Raw genomic sequence first — 23,860 nt, 5'->3', positions numbered from 1 at the left:
ATAGGATAGGAAGTAGGCTGGGTGGGCAATATTTACTTGTTCCAGTTTTACAGCTGAGGAAACCAAAGCTCAGAAAAATGAAATGATTTGCCCAAGATTATATCAACTCAAGGTAGGGCTGGGATTCAAATTCATATCTCTGATCCACATCCCATTCTCCTGGCATTGTTGAGGTGACAATGGCGTAGGCAACCATTCTCCCTGATAAAGGTTTGCAAAGGGAAGGAAGGAACCCTGTGGTTTAACCTTGATAGCATATATTTGCATCCAGCCCCAGTTATTATCCATTTACCTGCTCCACTAGTGGTTTAATTTCTCAAGGTCAAAAGCCATCCCTTTTCCTTTCTCTCTCTCAAACTCAGGTCTTTGGCAAGCCCCACACTTTTGCTGGGTCTTGGTTTTCATGTCGATAAATGAGGCTGAAGTTTAAATTGGGTCACATTTATGCCAGCGCCCAGCACAGATTCTGCCCACAATTTCCATCACCCTCCCAGTGGACGACTCCCAGTTCCAACACTAGAGGCCTCCAGGACTCCAGCTGACATGATGGAGTGTGGACCCTAAATGCTGAACCCTCTTCCCAGGCTGGCTGCGGAAACTGAACCTCCTCCAGACAGCAGGGCTGCTCCACTCACGCGGATCAAGTCCAGAGCCTCATTAGTCATGTCAGATGACATAGTTAACACTTGGGGCCAGCACAGCCAGTTCATCAAAGCCCCTATGTGCCTGGCTCCATCACTGCAGCTGAGGAACTACTGTATGTAGAGCAGGCAGCACATCAGAGGAACAGCGCCAGAGTGCTTCCAAATTGGTTTTGATTAATTGCATAGACATGTCTTTAATTGGTGCCAGGATAGCGGCCAGAGAACTTATGGGAAAGCAGGATGTTATGCTTTCGTTCCCTGATGTCCCATAAAGCAGTGAAAGATGAGGAACAGAATCACTGCTCGTTGGAAATTTATCGACCGTGCAGATCCAGAAAACACAAATAACTATCTGAATCGAAACCTAACCTCATTTTCCCAACTCATTGGAAACCATGCATGTTCCCCTCTGCCCTGCCTGCCCGCCTGCCTGCTAAGATGTGCAGTTGAGCAAAATGTGTGATTTCTAAGAAATGAGCTAGACCTGAAACAGTGTCCTCAGCTTTCCCCAGGTCCTCCTAGAGAAGACCTGGAGATATCAGCCCCTTGAGAAGCTCCTCTTCCTCCAGCTCAACACCCTCCCATGAACTGATATCTGAAGCATTCATTCACACATTCATTCTTTCTTTTCTACCTCTTGTAGGTTTAAGACATATGTACTGAATATGTACTGTTCTGGTGCCAGAAGGAATATAGAATGGAGACAAGTACAGAGCCTTCCTTTGGGAAGTGGTTCTTTAAGAGAAGACAGATCCATGGATGAACTAATGCATTGCCAGTGGTACCACATAAGAGATGAAGCATTGGAATTTGGCATCAAGAGGACTTGGGCTTGAATCTCAACTCTGATTTATATTACTAAGCTGCCTCAGGTAGTCTCTTTGATGGTCTGAGTTTTAACTACAGAATAGAATAATACTGCACATGGCAGTTGTGAGGCCAGTAAAAGCACAAGGCCTGGCAGTGATCAATAAATGTTGCCACGTCTGAATAAGCACCATCAGGGAGGTTCTGATAGAGTGCTATGAGAGATTTCATATATTCCAGAAACAAATGGTTACTGATCACAGATCCTATGCCAGGCTCTGTGCTATGCATTGGAAATTTACATAGGAGCTCAGTGCTGTCCTAAAGAGTAGCAATGATTTGGAATGGTAACAGTGGCAGAGCATTTCACTGTGCACACACAAGTCACTCAGAATTAATGGGGAGGCAGTGGTCACTTCTACCTGGGAAATCAAGATAGATTTGCCTGAAGAGGCAATACTTGAATTGAGTTCAGATGCATGATAAGATTTTCATTTGCAGATAAAGAAGGAAGGGTGTTCCAGGCATACTGCTATTGTTTTCTTCTGCTATGGTCTGGATGTGGTTTGTCTCCCAAAGGTTCATCTGACTGTTAGCTTGGTCCCTAGCATGGTGGTATTGAGAGGTGGTAAAAACTTTGGCTGCTTTGTGCCATGTATAACCTGATATTTTCATATTTTTAATTTATTTATTATCTGTCTCTCCCACTAGAGTGACAGACAGGTTCATGAGAACCTGAGATCCTGGCTGTCTCTTCCTCCACTCTGTTAAAACATCTGGAGCATTGCCTGTAGGTGTTCCATACATGTCTGTTACATGACAAAATAAACAACTGGAGGCACAGGAGTGCATGCTGCAGTCAAAAAACCTAACATAAGCATAGGGCCTGGCACACTAAAAGCACTGGGTTTTTTTCATGAAATTAATAAGGCAAGAGGAATTGAGGTAGGTGGTAACAGAAGATGTGACCGCTGAGCTGCACCCTGAAAGCAGAGAAGTATAACAATGTAATGGGATTGTTGGTGGGAGGACCAGGAGGAACAGATCAGAAAACTTTGAAACCCTTTCCAATCTCGAGCTTCCAAAAATTTCTCCAGAACAGATCATCTCTTACCACCCTTCCTGGTCCCCTCACTCACACCCCTTCTTTCCACTCCACCCTGTCTGGAGGCTGTAAGACATCTGACACATCATTTCCTGCCAATGTAAATCACAGACTGATGTGTGATACTCTTTCTCAGTTTTTACCATCCCCCAGGTAGAGATGGCCCCATAGTCAGGGTGGAGGCCCCAAGCAAAGCCAGTCTTTCCACAGGGTGGCAAACAGAGGGGAACTGTTTACCCACCAGCACCTTCCTGGCTCTGCTCCCAGATAATTTTATGTCCTTTGGTCCTGAATCTGGGCCTTAGTTGGATGCACCTCAGTTCACTTGCTGGAGCACTGACGTGTGACTGTTTTAACTGCTGCTGCTTCCTGTCCCAGCAATCCTGTGCTTCAGGGACCATGGGAAAGAGACAAGAAAGAGAGCTTTATATGAGGTAAGTCTTGGCAGTAATAATAAAGGCCAAAGACTAACTTCCACTTACATAGTGCTTAACAATTTACATAGCCTTAGAGAACTCCTATTCATCCTTCAAGATCCTGCACAAATGTTTTCTCTTTTTACCAAACTTCAACTCTATCAGGTAGAGCGTTCCCTCTATTCTTGGTAAAAACTCTGTTGTTGCCGTTATTGCCTTGCAACACTCTTTATTTGTGTACCTGTCTGATTTCCTCCATTAAATCTTCAATTCCTTGTGTGTATATGTCTTCTCTCCCAGTAAAATATATTTCTTTATTTAAAAGCAATGTCAATGTTCATTATACATAATTTTCTAATTATAAAAGTAATATTTATAGTCACAATAATAAAATTGTATAAAAGTATAATGAAATTTTAAATCCTCTATAATTTCATCACCCAGATAAAACCACTATTAACATTTTGGGTGTATCTTGAGCCTTTTTTAGCATATAAGAAGTAAAAATGAGACTATACAATGTATATGTTTTTATAGTGTGATTTTATTAGCTGTTGTGAACATCTTCAAACAACATGGATGATTCTTTAAAAATATCATTTTAAATGGCTGCATTATTTTATTCAGTGTGTATACAATAATTAACCTAACAATTTCCCAATTGTGGGGCATTTTCTTTTTACTCTTTTACAAAAAAAATGCTGCAATGAATAAACTGCATATGTATACATGTCTTTGTTGGCATCTCTTTTCCTAAGAAGTATTCCTAGAAATGTTTTTTCTAGGCCAACTGGCTTAAACTCTTTTAAGGTTCATGATGCTCACTGCCAAATTGCTCTGTGAAAGAAAACCAATTTATAATTCCCCCATTGCAAGAGCATGCCCATCTCTTAAAATAAAGTGTTGTCTGGTTTGCAGCCAATTTTCAAATAAAAGGTATAGAAATTCTTAAAGCAATGGAAGCACTATTCAAATAAATATACCCTTTTAGGTTGAAGTCTTGGGAGAAGGCAACTCTAAGTTTGGTATAAATGTTGCTAAGTTTAAGAAAATTATCCTCCTCAAAGGAGCTTGGAGATGTTTCTGGATAGTGGGGGAAATACCTGTTCGCCTCTACGTCTTTCTAGAGGTTCTCAGGTTCATGAGAACATGGCTTCCCCTGTTTGCTTTCTACTCCACCCTCTTCTGCTCCCAAAACAGCCTTACCTAGTAAACAGGAGAAACCTCTTTCAGAGTATCTGCTTCAGCAAAATGCCAGTAAAATTGTCCATAAAGACTAATGATGGAGAGAAACCAAAGGTACCAATCTACCCTTAAGATACCTTGGAAGTCTTGCTTGAGATTTTATGGACAAACAGACTGAACACAAAACCTGTTTACCCACTTGAAGTCTTATGGCTTTGGCAATTCAGACAATCTTTCTGAGTAGTGAACTGGGTCTCCACTGAATACTAAAGCATAGAAGATGGAGCTTCATTTCCTGCCAAGTAAAGTAGCTAGAAATGAGATAAACTAGATTTTCATTTATATGAAATTTCCAGGATAAGCAAATCCACGAAACAAAAGTAGATCCGTGGTTTCCAGGGACTGGAGTAGGAGAAATTGGGAGTGATTAGTAATGGTAAATGGGTATGGGTTTGTTTGTTATTTTGGAGAATGACCACAATGTTCTAAAATTAGTGTTGAAAGTTACACAAAATTTTCTTTTATTGTGGTATTTGTGATTAAACCCAGGGGCTCTATACCACTGATCTATACCTTCAGCCCTCATTATTTCTTTTTTGAGAGAGAGTATTACTAAGTTCCTGAGGTTGTCCTTGAACTTGTGATCTTATATTACTATGCCTGGCTAGTTACATAATTTTTTAAATATATTCAAAACTACAGACTTACATTTTAAAAGGGTGAGTTTTACTGTATACTAGCCGTATTTCTATAAAAAGTAAGCAAAGAAACTGATACACAGATTTGCAAATATAAACAAACATTGGTTGTTAAAACATCTAATTGTGGGGTAAGTGGGTAAATGGTTAAAGTAAGTTAGAACTAAAATACTGAAACTCAGATTGCTTAGATGTCAGAAGAGGGTAGAGATTAGAAATAAATAATTCTAGGGGCTGGGGTTATAGTTCAGTGTTGAGCACTTGCCTAGCATGTATGAGGCACTGGGCTCAATTCTCAACCACTGCATATAAATAAATAAAATAAAGGTCCATCAACAACTAAAAAACTATTTAAAATAAATAAATAATTCTAAAGCTCCTGAAATCTTTACAATGAACTAGAGATACTGATTAACTTCATAGTGCTAAGTCAAGTATGCACATTAATCATGTTGGAACACCCATAGAAAAAATAGAACTAGAATAACTTTCAAAACACTAATGAGAATAAAAGGGATTAAATAAAATAACCATATCAATAGAAGGCAGAATAAGAGAATAAGAGAAAACACATGCAAATTAGACAAAACAAAATGAGGTGGAATATCCCCCAATATATCATAATAATAAGAAATATATAAACTTGCTTAAGAAAAAGCAAATATTCTCAGATTGGATTTTTTTTAAATATCAGTGGTACATTGATTACTAGAATACATTAAAAAATAATGACACATATTAAAAGAATGGGGAAAATATACTAAGCAAAATAATGCAATATTAATCAACTTTATTAACCTAACTCACAAAAACATTGTTAATGATAGATGGTAAAAGAAAATTCATCAAGAAGATATGTCCTAGTAGAATGTGGTGATCATTATTATTCAAGTACAGGTATGAAGACACAAATTGGTGTTAATATACTGTGTATACAACCAGAAATGAAAAATCGTGCTCTATGTGTGTAATAAGAAGTGTAATGCATTCCACTGTCATATATATATTAAAAAAAAAGAACAGAAATACCAAAAAAAAAATGCAGAGGGGGAAAAAAGATCATTCTAATATCATATACTCAGATAATAATAAAAGTGAAGTACATACATTTTCAAAGGTCACATTTACTATTCATGGACCCTTGCTAAATGACCATTAAAGAAATTATATCAATAAAAAATGTGTAATAAAAAAAAGAAGATATGTCCTAGAACCTCTATGTACCCACTGGCAACATTGCCTCCAAATATATAAAGCAAAAACTAACAGAATTACCAGAAAAAATAGGTAAGTCCATATGATGAGAGATTTTTTTTAAATATTAATTTTTTTCTTTAGTTTTAGGTGCACACAATATCTTTATTTTATTTTTATGTGGTGCTGAGGATCGAACCCAGTGCCTTGCACATGCCAGGTGAGCGCGCTACCACTTGAGCCACATCCCCAGCCCCCGATGAGAGATTTTTAACATATTTCCCTCTATAACTGCTAGGGTAAGCTGACAAAATATTAGTATTGAAAATTTGAACACTATGACTATCAAGCTTCTAAGACTTTCCAAACTTAAGTTCCTAGACCCTGACAGTCCTTCTTCCCTTTGCCAAGGCGTGTGGAGGCTCCCTGTACAGTGCCATTATAAACCTTACCTCTGGATTCAGCCAGGGGAAATGTACTGCGATTTATCAGTTATGGTGAAATCACTTTTACTAGATTGAGCTCTGGTAGGAAGTTATGGGCTTATTTGAAAGGATGGTACAGAAAAAAAATCCTGGGGAATAGATCTCCATAGTGGTACATTATTCAGATATCATACAGTATCTACTTAATAGGAATCTTGGGAGAAAAAATTGCAAAATCTGTGTTTCTCATGAATAATAAGTTTTGTGTATAGTTTACAGGCACTAAATTCTTAACTAATATTTCTACTTTGCTAGGATCACTGGGAAACTCGCAGCCAAAATTTGGTGACTTTATTCAACAAGTTATAAAAAATAATAATACTTAATACCTATTGAATGCTCCACGCACTATTCCAAATGCTTTACATGTATTTAACCTTCATCTCCTGCCAATGAAATAGGACTATTATTATTCCCATTTTAAGATAAGAAAATTGAGGTCCAGAAAGATTACATAATTGACTCAGGATATATAACTCGTGAAGTACAGAACCATAATTTGAATCCAGGCAGTCATCCTTAAGCACTATTGACGTTACCTCTTTAGATCCTACAATATGCACACCTGTGTTCCAATAGTGGCCTCTGGCTCTAATAATTCCCTATGCTTAACTTTCACTTTTAGCCAAGATGTAGAAGTAGGGACTAGATTTATCTTGCTGCATGAAACAGCTTGAAATCTGGACAGAACATAAAATATAATGGTTTGAGCCAGCAACAGTGGTATATGCCTGTAGTCCCAGCTATTCAGGAGATCGAGAAAGGAGGATCACTTGATCTCAGGAGTTTTGAAATAAGCCTAGACAACACAGTGAGCCCCTATCTCAAATATTAGTAAAAAATTATTATTTTTTATTAGTAGTAGTAAAAAATAATAATGATTTTTTTTTAGCAGTGCTGGGGATTGAACTCAAGGCCTCACACATGCTAGGAAAGTGGCTTTTTACCATGGAGCCACATCCCCAGCCCTAATAATAATGATTTTTTTAATATCTTTATTTTACTTTTACATGGTGCTGAGAATCGAACCCAGTGCCTCACGCATGCTAGATGAGCGTGCTACCACTTGAGCCACATCCCCAGCCCTAATAATGATTTTTAAGACATTGAATATCATGGTCATCCCTGAGAACAAGGTAGAAATAAGGTCAGCTTTAAGATTCTCCCTGTTGACTTCCTGGGGAGGGTTTCTAGAAGCCATGATGTTGGGGGTAAACCCAGAATGAGCCTGCCTGATAGTTTATGTGAGTTGAATCTGGGAAATCAATGTGGCTAGAGTTTATAGGGAAGAACACCATAGAGAAGAGAATTGCACAGAAAGAAAGCTATGTCTATCTGCTGAGGATCCCCTACAAGTCTTCAGCATGCATAGGAGTAAACTACCTAAGGCCAGGGAAAGAACTAGAAGGGCCCATTCTCAGAGATAACAATGATTCAATTCCTGATTCTAACACTCAGCATGACAAGATAAGAGTTCACAAGAAATCCAGTGGGTTTTGCCACAACAGGTTACTCTGGTTCCATCCAACAAAGCTGAAGAGTAGTAGCCAAAAACTATTTCCAAAAAGCAAAAGGGCCCCATTATGAGGAGAAAAATCAATCAACTGAAACTGAGGGAAATAGGTAGAACTGATAAATCAGGACATTGTCACATTCCTCACAACTAAAACACTCAGGGTCACTCCAAGTGAACTGGGCTGCATGAAATAATCACACAGAGACAGAGATACCTTTTTCTTTGGGATCCTGTGACAGCTCCTCTGATCCTTAGGGTCTGCAGAAGGAGAAAAGAAAGCATGTGCTGAACACTTTTATTGAGGAGAAGCCATTTAAATGAAGCACGGGGTCAGGTTTCAGGGAGTTGAGTATAGCTTTGTGATGTCTGGTGTCAGCAGGTTGACTGACATCTAGGAAGGCCACACCCAAAGGCAGAGCAAGAGAAGGGGACACACAAAGGGAGTTTCCATGGAACATTCTATCCCAAATTTGGCAAAGGGGTAGTATTACAAGGGAATAGGTGAGTGTAATTCAATCCATGGGGCGGCACACTTACATCTTAAGACATGCCATCAACTTCCTGGCCTGGGACAATGGCCGGGTCACTACAAAATGTTTAAAAAAAACGAACAAACAAACAAACAAAAACTCGCTTCAGGATGGAAGGTGCAACTCATTCAGAGTGGCTCCCCACAGACATTAAAATAGTTAAAAGTATTACATGTAATCAATAATCTAAAGACTGGACTTGTTAGTAGAGACACAGAACATATCAAAAAGACCCAAATCCCAGTAATAACACATACACTCAGTGTCCATATCTTGGTGTCTAAAAATTTTCAAATAATATATTTAGATATCACCTCTTGCCTTCCAGGACATGAAACTTAATCCTTCCCCCTTCCCCTGAGTGTGGGCTGAATGTGGTGATTTGCTTCCAGAGATGAGAAGGGGAAAAGAATAGCTTCGCAGAAAGAAAAAAAAGTGGCAAAAATTTCCTTAAAGTTTTTATTAGCAAACTGGGCGCAGAGTGGCACAGGTCTATAATCCCAGTGACTCGGAGGCTGAGGCGGGAAGTTTTTGAGTTCATAAGCCATCCTCAGCAACTTGGACCTAAGCAACTTAGTGAGACCCTGTCTCAAAAACAAAACATTAAAAGGGCTAGGGATGTGGTTCAGTGGTAAAGTGCCCCTAGGTTAAATCCCCTATACCAAAAAAAACAAAAAAGTTTTTATCATCCAGTAACTAAAGTTAATATCATCAATGTTTTGTGACTATTATACTTTCTATTATGATAATAAGAAGGGTATTTCAGCACAAGGCAGTGAGTTCAATGCACAGCACTAAAAGAGAAAGGAGGAAACCAGTGAAACTCCACACCATGTACAACCACAAGAATGGGACCTGTTTCAGTCGACTTTTTCATGGCTGTGACCAAGGTTCTGACTAGAATAATTGTAAGGAGGAAAAGTTTATTTGAGGGCTCATGGTTTCAGAGATCTTAGTCCATAGAAGGCTGGCTCCATTCCTTGGGGCTTGAGATAAGGCTGAACATCATGGCGGGATAGTGTGGCAGAGGTAAGCAGCTTACATCAAGAAGCAGAGAAAAAGAGAGAGAGACTCCACTCTCTAGATACAAAATACATACCCCACAGTCATGCCCCTCAAAAAACCATTTTCTCCAGCCACACCCCATCTGCCTTCAATTACCACTCAGTTAATTCCATCAAGGATTGATACACTGATTAAGACTCTCAAAATCCAATCATTTCTCCTCTGAACCTTCTTGCATTGTCTCACTTGTGAGCTTTTGGGGAACACCTCACATCCAAACCATAACAGATCCTAATTGGAATAAGTTATACTCCATGTATTATGTATAATGTGTCAAAATATACTCTACTGTCATGTATCTAAAAAGAACACATAAAAAATATATATCCAAAAAAAAAAAAAAAAGAAAGGGAGGAGGAAAAAGGTTACTTCACTTCTGTTATTCTTTCCCCAAATCCATAACCTCGGTCTAATCATACCATAGTATCAGATAAACCCAAATTCAGGGATATTCTATAAAATATATGATCAGTATGCCTCAAAACATTCCAGATCATGAAAAACAAAGCCTGAGAAACTGTCAGATCAGAGGAAAATAAAGAGACATGACAATTCAATGGAAGGTGGTATATTCTCAGTTGATTTTGGAACAGAAAAAGGACTTTAGTGGAAAAACTTTTGAAATGTGAATAATGTGTGGAGTTTGTTTTGTAGTAACATAGTCAAAAAAATAGTAATGAACTTTTTTTAAAATATATTTTTTAGTTGTAGGTGGGCACAATACCTTTATTTTATTTTTATGTGGTATTGAGGATCAAACCAGTGCTTCATATATGCTAGGTGAGCACTCTACCACTGAGCCACAACCCCACCCCCTAATATATATATATATATATATATATATATATATATATATATATATATATTTTTTTTTTTTTTTTTTTTTTTTTTTTTTTTTTAAATACCTAGGATTGAACCCAGGGGCACTTTATCACTGAACCACATCCCCAGCACTTTTTTTTTCTTTTTTTGAGACAGGGTCTAAGTTGCTTAGGGCCTTGCTAAATTGCTGAGGCTGGCCTCGAACTTGAGATCCTCCTGCCTCAGCTTCCTGAGCTGCTGAGGCATGCACCACCACACCCAGCAGTATCTTACTTTTGATAATTGCACCACAGTACTATAAGATAAAACAGAGAGAACTGAAACTAAATGAGAAATCACTTTGTGATTGTGTGTGTGTGCTGACGATTAAGCTCAGGAGGGCCTCCATGTGCTCTAACACTGAGTTATATATCTCCAGTTATATTACCTTTGCAAATTTTCTGTAAATTTGAAATTATTCCAAAATTTAAAATAATCTAAAAATCCAAATCAAACTTCCTTAGAGATGGAATCTACAATATTTGAGATGAAAAATATACAAGATGGAATAAAAATAGAGTAGACATTTCAGAATGAAAAATCAGTAAACTTGGAGACATAGCAAGAGAAACTATACCAAAAAAGTACAAAGAGGAGACAAACAAAATAAGAGCATCAGTTAGCTCTGGGACAACTTCAAGTGGTCCAGTGAGGTAACTAGAGTTCCTGAGAGGAGGGTGACAGAAAAAAATTGTGGAAATAATGGGCACAAATTTTCCTAATCTGATGAAAACTTTAGGCCTACAAATCCAAGAAGCTCAATGAAACCCAATCACAAAAAAACAAGAAAACTATACCAGGACATATCATAATCAAGCTGCATAAATTCTTAAGAGGGTAAGGAGACAGTGTGCACAGAGAAAGATGAGCATTTTACAGACTTTTCATCAGAAACAATGCAAGCCAGGGAACAGTGGAACAATCTTTGTGGTACAGAAAAGAAAAAAAAAGGCCTGTCAATTTATAATTTGATCAAAAACAAAGGTGAGAATGGGGAAAGCATAGTGTTTATCAACAAGTGGTGCTTGGACAACTGGCTCTCTACAAGCAGAAACAAATGAATATGGACATTTATCTCACATGATATACAAAAACAAATTCAAAATGGATCAAAGACCAAAACTAAATAACTCTTAGACTTCATTAAAATTAAATTTGGGGGGCCTCAAAGAATACTATCTACTAAGCAAGGAAATCCAGAGTAAAAGAAAACATTTGCAAATAATATATCTGTTAAAGGTCTCGAGAACACAGAACTCATACAACTCAACAACAAAAGACAAAAAAATAAAATAAATAAAGGACAAAGGACTTGCATAGACATTTTCCCAAATCAGATATACACTTGTCAAACAAGCACTGGAAAAGATGTTCAATGCCATCATTAGGGAAATGCAAATGAAAATCACAATGAGATATCACAAGTGTTGAAAGAATATGGAGAAATTGGAACCCTCATGTCCTACATTGCTGTTGGGAATGTAAGATGGTACAGTGGCTATGAAAAATGATCTGTGAGTTCCTCAATAAGATAAACATAGGATTACCCTATAATCCTTCCAATTCCATTCCTCCTAGGTATATCCAAGGGAACTGAAAACAGGTATGCAAACAAAAATGTGTACATATATGTTCATAGCAGCACTATTCACAATAGTCAATGGGTGAAAGAATAAACAAAATGTGATATGTTGATACAATGGAGTATTATTCACCTTCAACGGAGAATGAAGCATTAATACGTACTGCAAAATGGATGAACCGCAAAAACTTGATACCAAGTAAAAGAAGCCAGCTGCTAAAGGTCACATGTTGTATAATTCAATTTATATGAAATTTCCAGAATAGCAAAACCATTTAGAAAGAAAGTTGATTGATGACTGTCAGAGGCTGGGGGTAAAAGGGAAGGGGAGTTACCATCTAATGGGTATGAGTTTTCCTGATGAAAATGCTCTGGAATTACATAGTAGTGATGGCTGAGCCACACTAGATGCCAATGAAACATACACTTTAACATGGATAAAATGGTGAATTTTGTTATGGGAATTTTACCACAACAAAAAAGCAATTACTATAAAAGTCCCTTCCTTCAAACATCCATCAAACATTTATTCAGCAGTTCCAAGCAAGATTAATCCTGGGTGCCAGGAATACAGAGAAGAATCAGATGTGATAGAGAGGTTAAAACTCATCCTGCAAACAATTAAGTTCAGTTAAATGTTACAGTTTTGTTTTTTTGGTACTAGGGATTGAACTCAGGGGCACTCAAGCACTGAGCCACATCCCTAGCCCCTTTTTGTATTTTATTTAGAGACAAGGTCTTGTTGAGTTGCTTAGCACCTCACTAAGTTGCTGAGGCTGGCTTTGAACTATGATCTTCCTGCCTCAGCCTCCCCAGCCACTGGAATTACAGGCATGTGCCACTGCACACAGACAAACATTACGGTTTTTTAACATAAGAATATGCATTGTGTACTGGGGATGACTGCTTTACCAATGGGGTGACAGGGAAGATATATGGTAAGGCTGAGACTTGAGTGTTGAGAGGGAGTCTGCCAGGTGGAGGGCAGCAGGAAGGCATTCCAAGGAGAGAATGGGGCTGAGCCAGCTCAAAACACTAGTGTCCAAGTCTCTGGTTTTTAACAAACTCCAAATCAAATAGCACAAGTGAAACATAGGGGGTGGATTTCAGGACAGTATGGCGAAAGGTAGGTGATAATAAGAAATGATAGAAGAGTGACGCAGACCCACCCAGATGTAAGGGTGAAAGAAAATGTAATTCTGAGTGGGTCACTTGGTGGGTGTCACCCACATAACAAGTTGAGTACAAACAATGTTGTGCTCTTGAGACACACCACACTAGAATAGAATATATAACCCCTTTCCCTACTACCTCACTTCATCTTATGTATTCTACTACTTGTAATAGTTTTAATTATTTTCTTTCTTTTTCTTCTTCTCTTCCCTCTCTCCTCCTCTTCTTTTCACTGAAACCTTCTCTTTTCTTGGGCTCTTTTTGTTTTCCTGTTTGAAACATGTTACTATGGAAATGTCATGGCACACTATACTGGCATTACAAGTGAAGTGTAAAGAATTTTTAGAACATGTAGAAATACAAGATCAGGATATAGGGATATAAACCTTAATTATGTGATAGCATCATGACTTCAGACATCGTATCATAAATACAAATACACTTGGAAATCTGAGACAGCACAGAGGAGATAGTTGAGAGTTTTATTAAGATTTATGGTCCCAGACTTTAAGAATGTATGTGAGAAATATTAAAAACCCAAAACATAACACATCACTTGGGAAGAACATCTGGAAAAAAAGAATGACAGAATTCCAACATTTACTTAAGAATACACACTTCTGGAAGAAGGACCAGGGGACCTAGACACCCCAGGAAAATTTAGAAAAACCCTCTACCATGTTGCCATAAATATACTCTTTAAAAATTGTGTATAAATCAACTGTTGGTAAATCATTTGTTAAATGCAAGGTTGAACATGATTTTAATGCAAAGTTTAACATGATTTATAAAGGAAATTATTACCAATGGTATAACAGAAAAAACTCACTGGATTGAGAAAGGCTTAAGGTCCTTCATTATTATGCTGGCTCTGCCATCAACTAGATGTGTGATTCAAGAAAAGTCACTCAACTTCCCTGAGCCAATTTCCTCATCCAATCGGGGTTATAATTCTGATTTTTCACTTATTAGCTTCTTCAAGCAAGATAACAGGGGTACTGACCCACGGCCTAGTGTCCATTTTCTTCTGAGAGATGATATGCTAAGCCAAATCCTTGTGGATAGAGTTCAGGTCCCTTCTAGAAGAGTTAGGGGTGGCACAGCCAGAAAACAGTTATCACCTGTTCATACCACAGATTTCTCATTTCCACAAGTATGGTAAGTATAATGATTCCAATTTTTTTGTTCCAAATTGTTTACAAAAGCTTGTTCCTTAGACAGTCCTCTGGGAAAGATCTGTGGTTGGAGCCACCTCTGTCCCTTCTTCCCCTAGCTCACAAAGGTGGGTACTGTCTCAGGCAGGGGCTGTATCCTCTGTGCCTAATACAGGCCCAGGCCTAATGAAGAAATTCAGTAAATTCTGTTTGCTGGATATTTCTGAAGGAGGAAACTAAGACACTGAGAAAGACTTGAATACCAGAGATAAACTTCTAGCTGATTGTTCATACATTTCTGAACTTTCCAATTTTTCTACAGTGAGCAAAAATACCAACAAACCACAGATGTTAAAGCTTCCTTTTCCTGGCCCCAGTCTCCTACAAATAATGTCGTAGCCAGTCTCGTAACACTGCAAGTTTTCCTCAGTTTTCCAAAGTCTGGCATAGGACACAGGGCACACACTTCTCTTTAAGAGAAACAGTCATTAATATGTCTTCTGGTTTGTTTTGCTTAAAAAGCAATTATAGTGTGCATTTGTCTTTGTGGACTAACACCTGCCATTCAGCCCTACTCAAAGACTCCTGCCAACTAGTTCCAGAAAAGGCCATTTCTAACAGTATTTAGCCACCACCTTGATTATTCTGCCATACAGGAAGTACAAAAATAACTAAGAATTTGTCTTTTTAGGTAAAAAGCAGGCTTAGGCCTTATTAACTAGCAGGAGACAGAAGGCAATAATTGCTCAGGCCTTTTGCAGATTGCTACAATCAGGTAGAATAATTCAGGTGCTGGCAGGAAGAAAAAGAAGCAAAAGATACTATCTACAGAGCACTTATTACATGCTAGGTCTTGTGTCGTGTACCTCATATACTTTATTGATATATATTATTTAATATAAGCTTCACATTTAATAATCACTAACAAATATATGTATAATGTGTATAGTTTATTTTTTCATTTGTAGTATGGAGGACAACTTGGGGTGCTCTACCACTGACCTACATCTCCAGCCCTTTTTATATTTTATTTTAAGATAGGATCTCACTAAGTTGCTGAGCCTGGCCTCAAACTTATGATCCTCCTGCCTCAACCTTCTGAGTGGCTAAGATTACAAGCCTATGCTACTGCATTTGGTTAATATACTATATTTGACTCATTTATCTTATTGCTTGTCTCCCTCTCTTAAATGCATGCTCATGTGGAGGAATATATTTTGTCTTATTTATTGCTGTATTCTATGTCTGGAACGGTGTCAGATACATATAACACTCAATAAATATTTGTTGAATGAAAAAATGAACAATTTCATGAGATAAATGGTATTATTTTACTCTCATAGATGAGTAAGCTGAGATACTTGGAAGCTGCAAATGAACTGCCCAATCACCCAGCTAGCTGAGGAACCAAAACTAAACCCCAAGTCTCACTCTTGTCCTTTGTATAAACGAGGGACTTACACTTTAAGATTTTGAAGAATTCATCCAGCTTGACAAATTTATAAACTATATGTCTATAAAACATGTATTTACCTTGTATACATATTTGAAGGCTTGAAACTTCACCAAGGAGATATATTTAACATTTTAATGATAATCATTTTTCTAAGACAACAAGTAAGTACATGTTTCCCCACCATAACAATTTCATCTATGGGTAGGCATTAGCAATATAATATCTCACTTTAAAATCCTACAATGTGATTATTATTCTTCAGACATAAATAAAAAGTACAATAATTTTGGACACCATCAAAATAACATTTGCAAACCTTAAGAGTTTTGTAAGTTACATTAAAGATGATTAATGATTTGCATGTAGCATTCTCAATGTTGAACATAAATATTCCAATATATCCTTGTTGCTTGAGTGTCCCAGTATGGGAGGAGGTAGACTTGGCACATTGAAAGCTATTCCTATTCTAAAGAAATTATATGGAAGGTTCAGAATTCTTCAGAGAATCAGCTATAATAAAATCCATGTTAAGAATTCATTTTGTATGAGAGAATGTGAGAGTAAAATCCAAAAGAGGTTAATTTTACCTAGGAGAGAATTTCATATCCTTTTTCATTTGTCAGAATATACTTGATTCATAAGTGTTCTTTCACCTACCTAGGGCCACATAACAGGAAATTCCACTCATGGTATCTCCTAATAACAACTTTGGTTTTTTTGTAGGCATTTTGGTCACTTCCCCTTCTCCTCTGGGGCAGGTCCTTTTCCCTTCTGTTGCAAACCAACACAATATCATACAGCCTCCATGTTGACCCAGCCAATTAATTTGTTCATGGATCACACTGCGGATGTAGCCTTACTCTCTATCGCCAACTTTTGATGCTATTTTTTTATTGATAATAAAAGGAACGTTATTTGGAGAAATATTCTTTAGAAGTATAAAAACCAGAAAAAATTAAAAACACCCATAAAATTCAACCACCCGGAATTGGCAGATCCATTCTAGCCATTGGGGGGAAAAACATTTTGGGGTTCCTATGTACAGTTTGTATCACTCTTTTCACTAAACATTATAAACTTTTGCTGTGCTGCTGAATACTCTTAATAAACATTTATTATGTTGACTGCATACTAGGTCTATTGTATAATCATGCTATAATTTATTTAACCGATTTTCTCCTGTTGGACTTTTAGATAAGTAAGCATAAATTTTGCCCACATTTTAGACTATTTCTTTAGGACAGATTCCCAGAAGTGGAATTAGAGGATCAGGGGATATAAACATTTTTAAAGCTCCTCCTAATAGATACTGCCAAATTGCTTTTCAGAAAGCTGTTGCCAATTTACACTTCCAACATTGCCAGCATATTTTTCTACCAATATAGATCCATGTAAAGGATAATAAAATTTAAGTGGAACATACAGTCCTCCCATTATTAATGCAGTTGGAGAAGCATCATGACCACGGCACAAAGTCTTAGGGCAAAGGTCATACCTATTTCCAGGTTTGCAGTTAACAAGGAGTTAGTATGAGCACATGGAACAGTGAAGAGTAAAGAGTCATATAATTAGATTTCAGACTGTCAAATGTAAGGCCTGTGTCTCTTTTGTTTATTGCTGTACCTCAGCACACAGGACAGTGCCTGGTACCTCAGCCATTCAACATTCATTGAGTAAATTAATACAGAATATTCTTTCAGATAGCCTTTCAGCCAGTGGAGGGTTGATTTACTCCTGGTTCAAGGGAAAAATGATTGGCTGATCACTCTTATAAAGTTCTGTTCAACCTTGAGATTCTATTGCAACTTTGGAAATCAGCTTAAGTGAAGGTGATACAATAAAGATCTCTTTAGAGGAAAAACAAGTATACTCATCTAAAAGTACATACTCTGGCACCAGTTACAACAGTTACAAGGTTAAAAAAAATATACACACACATATACATAATACACACAAATATATATATACACGAAAATATACATACATATACACACCCATATATAGTATTTATTTTTATAAACTTGCAAAAAAATTTGTGTTTTGCCACCTCCATAGTACACATTTTAATAGGTGATAACATATTCAAATGCCATGGTCAAAGCATTTTCAGAACTACCTTTAGTTCATTCCATTATTGCCAATTGTAACTTGGCACCATTTCTAATATTGCCAAAATAGGTTTTGAGATATTACATGGGAATAACACAGGTGGTAGTTTGCAAAAAATCATTTTTAATCAAAAAGCACAAAATTCATTTTGTGAACTGGAATATGGTCAAGGTGAAATAGCCAATCATTCAGTTCTAGGTCATTCTCTTGGTCTCAAGATTCCACAATTTCTGTATAGTAAATCGTCAGACACTGACAGATCCGCTTGGCCTTAACAATGTTATTGATGGAAAACAAGCTATCATCTGTCATACACACACACACACACACACACACTAGATCAGAGGTAGGCAAACTATGGCCCATGGGCCAAGTCTGGTACACCACCTGTCTTTCCATGGTCTATAAGCTAAACAATTTTTTTTCTTAAATATTTTTTTAGTTGTCAGTGGACCTTTTTTTTTTTTTTAATTTATTGATACGTGGTGCTGAGAATCAAACTCAGTGCCTCACACATGCTAGGCAAGCACTCTGCCACTGAGCCACAACCCCAGCCCAACAATTTTTTTTTATATGTTTAGATGGTTGGGGAAAAAAATCAAGATTATATTTTGTAAAAACTATGTGAAATTCAAATTCTAGTATCCCTTTATAAAGTTTCATATGGAACATAGCCATGATCCTTTGTTTTCATATTAGCTTTGTCTACTTTAGCACTAACATGTTGAGTAACTGCAACAGAGATGATAGAGCACACAGAGCCTAGGATGCTTTCTTTATAGAAGTCTGCTGACCCTTCAGTAGACCCAAGTGGGTCCTTGGAGGTACTGAAGCTCCCCACTAGATTGTTTCTGGATATTTATACTGGGTGATACAACTTGCACAGAATTTGTAAAGATCTGATAAGGCAGAGACTAGAGAGAACATAAATATAGAAGGATTGCCTCCGATAAGATGTAAAAGCCTGGTAAAATCTAGGAAGGCTGATCCCTGCAGCAGTAGTTGAAGAATGCAGAATAACATAGTTCAGGAGCAAAGGGAGGCTCTCTAACTAAGATCCTGGTGAGACGTAATCCCAGGGAGCGTAGCAAGGCTTGCTGGTGATGATATCTGCAAAGAGCAGGCAAAGTGAATCGTGTACTGCAACAGAGTGACAGACAGTTCCCCAATAGTGATCCACTCCTTTAGTAGGTGTCCTCAAGTCATTTAGAATCCAGACTTATCTGGCATCTCCCATATCAAGTGTGGACTTTGACAAAGAAATGGATCTGAAAGGAAGGCTCTGGAAAGTAGGTCCCAGGTATACATTCTTCCCAAAAGATAACATTTCAAAGAGGACTCAGAGCCAGGGGCAGAATTTAGAAGACTATAGAACTGTCCTTGTGTTTTTCTCAAAGATTGGTGAAATTTTTATTTTTTTCTCTTTTTAAAATAATTTTTAATGGGGTAAATGGAGCAGGGTGGAGAGTGAGAGAATTAGATAAAATTAATGATGGGATGATCTGCCCCAAGAACAATCTATTCCTCTTGGACTTTAGCTGTGGCACCGAACATTCCATGTGGACTCTGAATCAAAATGGGAGTGAGAATATGGGTGGGTAGGGGAAGATCTACCTAAATGCCAAAAAGATTCACTGATTGTGTTAAGCCTGAGAATTATGGTCAAGGTTTGCAGATTGCCAACTCTTCTCCTAATGTCTCACAGAGAGCCACGCTTGATCTGCAATTAGGTGAAACTTCTCCTGTCAGGCAGAATACAGTGGCTGGGAGAATGGGATTTGGATGTTATAGCTCTGAATACTCATGATTCTCAGGGCCAGAGGTAAGGAGATTGCTTTCTTGAGAAAATAGTTGCATCTGGGGAGTACAACCAACAGTGGCTAAGAGAGGCAAGGACCTCCTCCCATCCTCCTGGGCACTGATGCCCCTTATTAAAAAAAAAAAAAAATCCAGAACATATATTCCCCTCGTTGCCCTACCCACTTCTTGAGAGGTGGGTAGGGGTAGAGCAGACAATTTCTGCTCCAATGGCACAGTGGCTAAAGCAGAGAGCTTGAAGAGGGACCCAAAATTCAGAGAAATAAGAGAAAACTGAGTGAAAGACCTTAACAAAAGAGCAATTCAAGGATCAACACATCAAAGTGGCCAAAAGGTGCTCTTGGAGGTGTGGTCCAGAACCAGAAAACAAACTGGTGAAGAATAAATTGAGAGGGGTATATGCATGAGCCAAAGACAAGAGCCTCGAGTGTGATGCAGGGCTGGATTTGAGATTACAAGATCAGGAGCTCAAGAGACCTGGCCCACAAGTGCATGCCAGGGTAAATGTGGGTCAGCAATGGAGTACATTTGGCAAGTGGGTACATAAGGAGTTCTAAGAACTCCCTTGGATACTCCAGGCGATCATGTGGAAGTCTTGGGTTTAGCAATTTGAGTACTGTGAGAATAGATTGCTCTGGATGAGTTTTAGGACAGAAATTTTACTTCTCAAAAATCTGAAGCATGACATTATCACTGAATATTTTATGGGAAGCCTTGCAAAGAGACAATGGGTTCAAGTAGTAGTTCAACTAATAACTATTTAGGACATCATCTAAGGATATAAGCTGTCCATTTCATGACAGACACTTGGAAAAATTTGAATTCACACTCCCAATTACCTTACTTCCAGGTGTTCTGTGTTCAAACCCTATCTGGGCCAACTTCACTTCTGGTATCCTACACTCCTGCATGGGTCTTGGTCCAGCATCATCACCAGGGAGCAGCATCATTATCCCAGTCCTGCTTACAGGGACTACAATAAAACCCAGAAATAAGTTCTTGCAGGACCTCTGTGTTATTATAGGTTGGAGTTAATGTCTTCAGGTGTTGTGGGATTCTAGCCTGCGCCCAGGAACATGTGATTCTGCAATTATTACAACAGGGCCTGAGCAGAATAAATAAATTCAGCAATAAAATTGCAACAATGAGTGGTGGGGATTTGCTCCTGAAGTCCAGTGTGCTTATGGGGAACCCAGGACTTTGTCTGAGGTAAGAAGACTTAATGGTCCTAAAACAAAATGTCTAGAAATTGCAAGTAGTTGGAAATCTGCTGGGTTTAAGAGTTTTCTTATTATCTTTTCTTTGTAGCACAAGGTCTAGCTTTCAAAGTGTCTCCAAACTGACAGGTATTAGAGAGAAGTTTCTAACTTTTTGAAATCAGTAGACAATGAAAGAACGGAACTAAAAGTTACTTGTGTGGAATGAATAAGTGTGGATCCTCTATTATTCCCCACTTTAGATTAGTTCCTTACTTGTTAAAGAGGAGCTGTTGTTTCAAAATCCTTGGGTAACACAGACACCAACCAATGCTGTGAAATGCTATTACCCCCTGGCTTCTCCTGTTCCCTATCAGACATTCTGATAGTTTATGTGGTAATAGTTGGAAGCCCCTGGGGAAAAGTTCCGATCCATAAGTCCTAGCAGAGCAGCAGGAACACAGAAGACAGTTTGGACACAGAGAGACTACTTTTTGAGGTTCAATGGGAAAATCAGATAACCAAAGAAATGCATTATCATAAACCTACTCACAGACTCGGGGAAGTAATTTATAAACTGCCAGCAGGCATAGAGTTGAGGACAGCAAATTATCTCCCATTATTCATCTTCTGCAATACCACCACCTTCCCCTTTAATCTTTGTTATTTTAGCCAAGTATCATCACTTTCTGTGGCCACTTTCAGGTTGCCAGCCTCATGCTGTTTCACCGGCCTGGGAAGTGTTCCCTAATCTCATAGCCCTTTGTCTCACCCTTCCTCATGAATCCAGTTCAAGAACCAGCTCCTTTGTGAAGCCCAACTGCACCTGGTGATCTCATTTAAGAACTTTACATTGTCACTGCCCAGAAGTGTTCTAAAAACAGCAGGTGCTCAAAACACACCAAATAGACTGCGGACTCCCTTAATTTAGGGTCTGGAGAATCATCTGGTCTTTCTCCTCACATATCAGTCTTGGCCTGCGTCCCCTAGTTTATATTTCCTAGGGTCAGATTTTCCTCTTCCAGTGAGGGGAAACCCAAATAAATGGGGGGCCAAAGCTCAAGACTAGAATGAAACAGATCCAGTTGTTCTGTGAAAGGGAGGTCCAAAAGAAGATCAGTATTGGTGGAAACCCCCCCCCCCCCAGTTCTGAGGGGCTCCTACCCAGTCATTTGGGCCTTTGACCCAGATTGTTCAACAGGTCCACTGCCTTCTGTATCATACCTTAGGCTCTGACTGCAAAGTAAATGAAACAGTAGGCCTTTTGGGGTCCTCTCAGAAGAAATTTCTCCCTGTGCCCAAAGATATGGATGATCCCCTGAGGCAGAACGTTGAGAACAAAAGAACAGGACAGCCACAACAAATTGAAGTATGGGCAATGAAGAGATCCAAACTTGTTAAGCAAGAGAAATATAAAGAAGCAAGCAACAGAAGTCAACAACCAAAGCACTTCAAAGTGGTGAAAAACAAGGGAGATGGCCACAGTCCAGCATAAAATAGGAAGGCCATGCCAGCAAGGAGGAGCGGAAACAGGAGCAGCAAATGAAGTTGCCCAACAGTGATGCAACTTCCTAGCTCAGGTTCAGCTACCCTCAGATTCTTTTCACCAGGGTGTGAACCAATCCTGGGCCACTCTGATGGGAAAGCTGGCAGAAGATGATGGCTGCAGAGGTTGGTTGTCAGGGTAATGGATTCTGGGACCGGACACAGACAGAGGCATTTCCCCAACAGCTTCCCCCTGCAGATGACTCCATGTTTCAGAACTTGTTAACTTCTTCTTCACACATGAGCTGTTTTTCCTAGTGTCCTTTGACAGATGTGATCGCAAATCAAGTTTTCCAGGTTTAGGCTCATCTTTCAAAATACCTGATATGACTTTGGCAGAAACCTTCCTCATGTTCAAGTTTTCTTTCAGAATGAGTCTAACGGTTTCTTTATCTAAATTTAACTCTTCAGCCATCATCCTCACGGTTAACTGCCTGTTTGAACAAACCAAGTCCTTGACCTTCTGGATATTTTCATCTGTCCTGTGGGTGACAGGCCGCCCACTTCGTGCATCGTCTCGAACATCTTCCCGCCCTTTTTTAAATCGTTTGTGCCAGTCAAAAACTCGGGCCCTTGACATGACTTCATCCCCATAGGCTTCTTTTAAAAGATGGTGGGTCTCACTTGCAGACTTGTTCAATTTCACGCAAAATTTTATACTAATCCTTTGTTCTAAATAGCGGTCACTCATTTTGGCAGTATACACAGGAAAGTTAACAGGCCACAATTATGAGGGGAAGACAGAGGGACCAATCTCTATAGGGCTGTAGGCATAATCATGTCACTATTCTTTCTCCCCTGGAAACCCCGTCAGGGAAGAGTAATTGCTTTTCTGATTTTTCGCCCCTTAACGTCTGATCTGAGAAGCTAACGGGGCCAAAGAGGAGCTGCAAAGTCAAGAAAAATCAAATCCCCTGCAATCCACGTCTGCGTCCAACTCATACGCGCAGCTCTGCCTGGAGTTTACAAATTGGTCACCAAGGTCGTCCCAATTCCGCGGCTCTTAAGAATCTCTACGACTTCTGCCACACACGCCTAAAGTGGTGGCAACTTGAACAAGCAAGGAGAGATGCAATGGTGATGTAACGTGCAAGCTCGCCCCAGATCTGCAGAAACCCGCACACGCGAAACCTACCGGAGGAACCTAGCGCCCGCCAGCTACAGAGTCCCGAGAGGCTGTCCCGCATGCGCAACTCGCTCCCTGAGGGTTAGGCTGTGCGCAGGCGCACTGCAGTAGCCCACGCCAGGCCCCGCCTTCGCCTTGCCGCACCCGGGCAAAGGCGCGCTTCCGTGCGCGTGTCCGGCTGCGGGGAAGTCGACG

At 39.0% G+C, this 23,860-nt stretch overlaps 1 protein-coding gene across 2 annotated transcripts; it reads right to left on the bottom strand.

The window, feature by feature from the left end:
• Positions 1–342: 342 nt before the first annotated feature.
• Positions 343–23,747, bottom strand: Gvqw3 (GVQW motif containing 3). 2 transcript variants are annotated; one of them, XM_046442025.2, is made up of 2 exons: positions 22,759–23,747; positions 343–992 (listed from the first exon to the last, which is right to left on the bottom strand). In XM_046442025.2, the coding sequence occupies exons 1-2, from the start codon at positions 23,228–23,230 to the stop codon at positions 736–738; spliced, it is 729 nt and encodes a 242-aa protein (XP_046297981.1). In that variant the 5' UTR covers positions 23,231–23,747; the 3' UTR covers positions 343–735. The 2 variants fall into 2 exon arrangements, with proteins under 2 accessions (XP_046297981.1, XP_046297980.1); XM_046442024.2 differs by lacking the exon at positions 343–992 and having other exon boundaries at positions 17,460–23,741.
• Between the last annotated feature and the right edge of the window lie 113 nt (positions 23,748–23,860).

Source organism: Marmota monax, unplaced genomic scaffold (genome assembly GCF_021218885.2).
Source record: "Marmota monax isolate L192 unplaced genomic scaffold, Marmota_monax_Labrador192_F-V1.1 WCK01_AAM20220418_F8-fsc00068, whole genome shotgun sequence".
Lineage (NCBI taxonomy): Eukaryota > Metazoa > Chordata > Mammalia > Rodentia > Sciuridae > Marmota > Marmota monax.
Note: the sequence above shows the minus strand (reverse complement) of the source record. Positions and strands in the feature narration are given on the sequence as shown.